The sequence below is a fragment of the Vigna radiata genome, unplaced genomic scaffold (assembly GCF_000741045.1).
Source record: "Vigna radiata var. radiata cultivar VC1973A unplaced genomic scaffold, Vradiata_ver6 scaffold_1059, whole genome shotgun sequence".
Taxonomy (NCBI): Eukaryota; Viridiplantae; Streptophyta; class Magnoliopsida; order Fabales; family Fabaceae; genus Vigna; species Vigna radiata.
In genome coordinates, this window is record NW_014541834.1 from 1 (window position 1) to 3,191 (window position 3,191).

Below are 3,191 nucleotides of genomic sequence, written 5' to 3' on the forward strand. Positions count from 1 at the left end.
GTTATTGTATCGCATTGTTTTCCACACAAAAATAAATAAATAGTGTAAATAATTTTAATTTTGAAAAATCGCTACGCTTTTCATGTATTAGGTGGCCTAATTTTGCACGTGGTCTTGTACTCTGGGCATATGTGTAGACAGACACCTACTCAACAGAACAACTATATAAAACCAACAGAACAACACAGCCGTTTTTTTCTCAAATTAAAATTAATAACAGGGGCTTAAGTAACCATGAAACAATGAGAAACTTTTGTTTAGATAATTTTTTTATAACATTTGAACATCATTATGTATTGTTTTTTATTAATCCAAAATTACTTTACAATTAATAATAATTATAAATATAGACGAATCACACATAAATAACATTTAAATATTATAAAAATATTATTGTCTAAAATATACTTATCCTTTGTCTTTTGATACATGTAAACTTGGACTATGAATGAACATGGAGATGATGCAAAATATTCCAATCTGTACATTCACATGCACCGTACGAACGAGCTTTGTTTGTTTGATTTAGGTTTAATTAACTTTTCTAGTCTTCAAGTTTGGGATTGAATTCCATTTGATATTCACTTTTAAAAATGATTTAATTTAGCTTCCAGTTATTGATTTTGTTTTTAATAGATCCGTTAAATTCATACTACCGGGTGTTAACTTTGTTTGACGTGGAGTACTTTTTCCTCACTCTATCTTCTATTCTTACAGTAACACTCACAGCTTTTTGTATCTTTTCTCTTCTCTCATTCCTGTGCTTCCTCATATCTCATTCCTGTGCTTCCTCATATAAATTGAAGCTTTTTCCTCGTCATGATGAAGTTCCCATACTAGTTTGGCATATTCTGATATCATTTCACCGTCACTGGGATCAGCTAGTATTGCACGTGAGTAGTGATCCTCTGCTGCTTGATGAAAAGGTTGTGGAAATGGTGACTCAATCCTTGTCTCNGTACGATATCTTTATCAATTTTAGCGGATTAGATACACGTTACTCCTTCACGGGTTTTCTGTATCAAGCATTGTCCCGAGAGAGATTCAAAACCTTCCTAGATGAAGAAGAGTTGGAAGACGGGGACAAAATTCCATCGTCTCTTAAAAAAGCCATCAAATCGTCAAGGCTATCCATTGATGTTCTTTCTGAAAACTACGCAAATTCCTCATTGTGTCTTGCTGAATTAATAGATGAATTAAAATTGATTTTTTGTTTGCTTATTTTGTAGGTATGAATTTAAATTTTACAAGGCTCAGAATTCTCTAATCATAAAGTAAGTGATTTAAAGTTTACACTCATGTAAATTCTAATATACACACTTGAGCTGTAATGATGAATAGTGATCAGACATGCTTAATTCTGAGCTATATGAAGGGGCTATAGTGCAAAGCCTCGAGCTTGTTAAAAACTATAAATGGAGAGAGAGATTCATCTAACTAATCATAGTTTGTGCCTCAATTTGTAAGAGGTTGGTTGTTGTTTAAAGCCATAAATGAATATTTTGTGTACTGATTTCGTCACAGCAAAACCAAAAAAAAAATGTTTTAGAACAAAAGAGAACAAAGAATAATGGTAAGAATATTTTCTTCATTCAAAATATTATGACAGCTTATGAAGCTTGCATGTGTTGCTACATTGAAAAAGAAAATTGGACAAAGAAGTATCTGTTGGTGTTTAATCATATGCCCAACGTATTTCCTAAAAGATTTGTTTGACTCTGAACATTAAAATAAAATGAAAAACCTTACCTGCAACAGAAACTGAGCATACTTTTTCAGAAATAAAGGATTGTTTGGATTTTCATCAATCTATCTTCTGAAAATAATCTTCAAAATTACTTTCTTCACCACAATTAGCTGCTGTAATTTGTGCTGCATCAGTCTCCTGTCTACTTGAATGAACTGAGACTTATCTGATTGGATGACTTGTTTCTTTGGGGGGCTTCAAAAGTTCGATCTTTTAATTTTCCATGTCACTCTGCGCTTAAATATAAATCGTGAGTATTAAATAATTAATGTGTCATCCAGAAAAAGAAATGACCCCTAAGAAATGAAAAGATCAGAAAAGGCAAAAACACCTGAATTTCATGTTTTCCATCTTCATCGTCAAAATCTTCAACTTTCCAGAGAAAACTAGCATATGCTGCAAGAACATGGCTAAAAAGGGTATATTACATGTTTACCGTTATCTTATTTTTTTAGTCAAAAAAAAGTAAGAAGCATTATAGAGAAACAGAAAGAAAAAGATACTATTTTATTTGTTGGGTCTTGAAGAAAAAAAGAAGAAGAGAGTTTGACTTAGAAAATGAGAGATTTGTAAAGAGAAAGTGAGAGAAAAAAGTGTATGAACTTATTATCATGTTGTAATTGTGTGAGAGAGAAAGAGGAGATTTATAAAAAAGTTAACACTTTTACTATGAATTTAGCGGAACGGACCTATTAAAAATAAAACGAATAACTTGATAAACAAATTAAATCACTTTTAAAAACGTTAATAAAAAGAAAATTCAACTCATAATTGAGATTAAAAAGATAATTAAACCTTTAATTTATTTATACGTGAAGTTTCCAAACAGTATAATTGGTTTCATGTGTTGGTGGTGACGTTAGCGAAATGGTAGAGTCTGGAAACACTGTACACATCCTTCACAAAATGGGTCAACGCGGTCAACTCTCTGGTGGATTTGTCGTAAACATGACACCGCACCAGCGCGGGTAGAAACAGCAGAATGGCTGTGTAAAGCACAAACAGAAACGACAGCAGCCCCGACACCACCCTCGGGAACTGCCACTTCTTCCCTTTGAGACTCTTTTTGAGTGCAACCTCCGCAGCCACGCACAGTCCGTGAAGGAGAAAGAAGCACGTGGCGTCCCAGGAGGGCTCCCAGGCCTCCCACGTGCGCGTCTCACGCTTGATGTAGTAAAAGACCAGCTCGTGCATGAGACCGGACACGGCGAAAGTAGCGACAATGGCGGGGAGTGGGGCCCACCTTCTGCTAGTGAGAGGGCTGGCGAGCGTGACGAGGGGTTCGTATACGGTAGGTTTCAGGACACGGCTGACCATGATGTTCCAGCGCTTTCCCCAGAAGTCTTGCGGCGAAGTGCAGAGGTAGGGCTTGTCGAACTGCGGTTCCAGGTGAACGCCGAGGAGTTTCCGAGTGGTGGTGGAGATGGTGCTGAAAATTAACTCC

The 3,191-nt window shown here is 35.7% G+C and overlaps 1 protein-coding gene across 1 annotated transcript; it reads right to left on the minus strand.

The window, feature by feature from the left end:
* Window positions 1-2,567: 2,567 nt before the first annotated feature.
* On the minus strand, window positions 2,568-3,181 carry LOC106778486 (acyl-CoA--sterol O-acyltransferase 1-like; the record flags this gene model as incomplete). Its single annotated transcript, XM_014666456.2, has 1 exon — window positions 2,568-3,181. A coding segment is annotated over one exon (594 nt), but the record flags the coding sequence as incomplete, so codon positions are not given.
* Window positions 3,182-3,191: the final 10 nt, after the last annotated feature.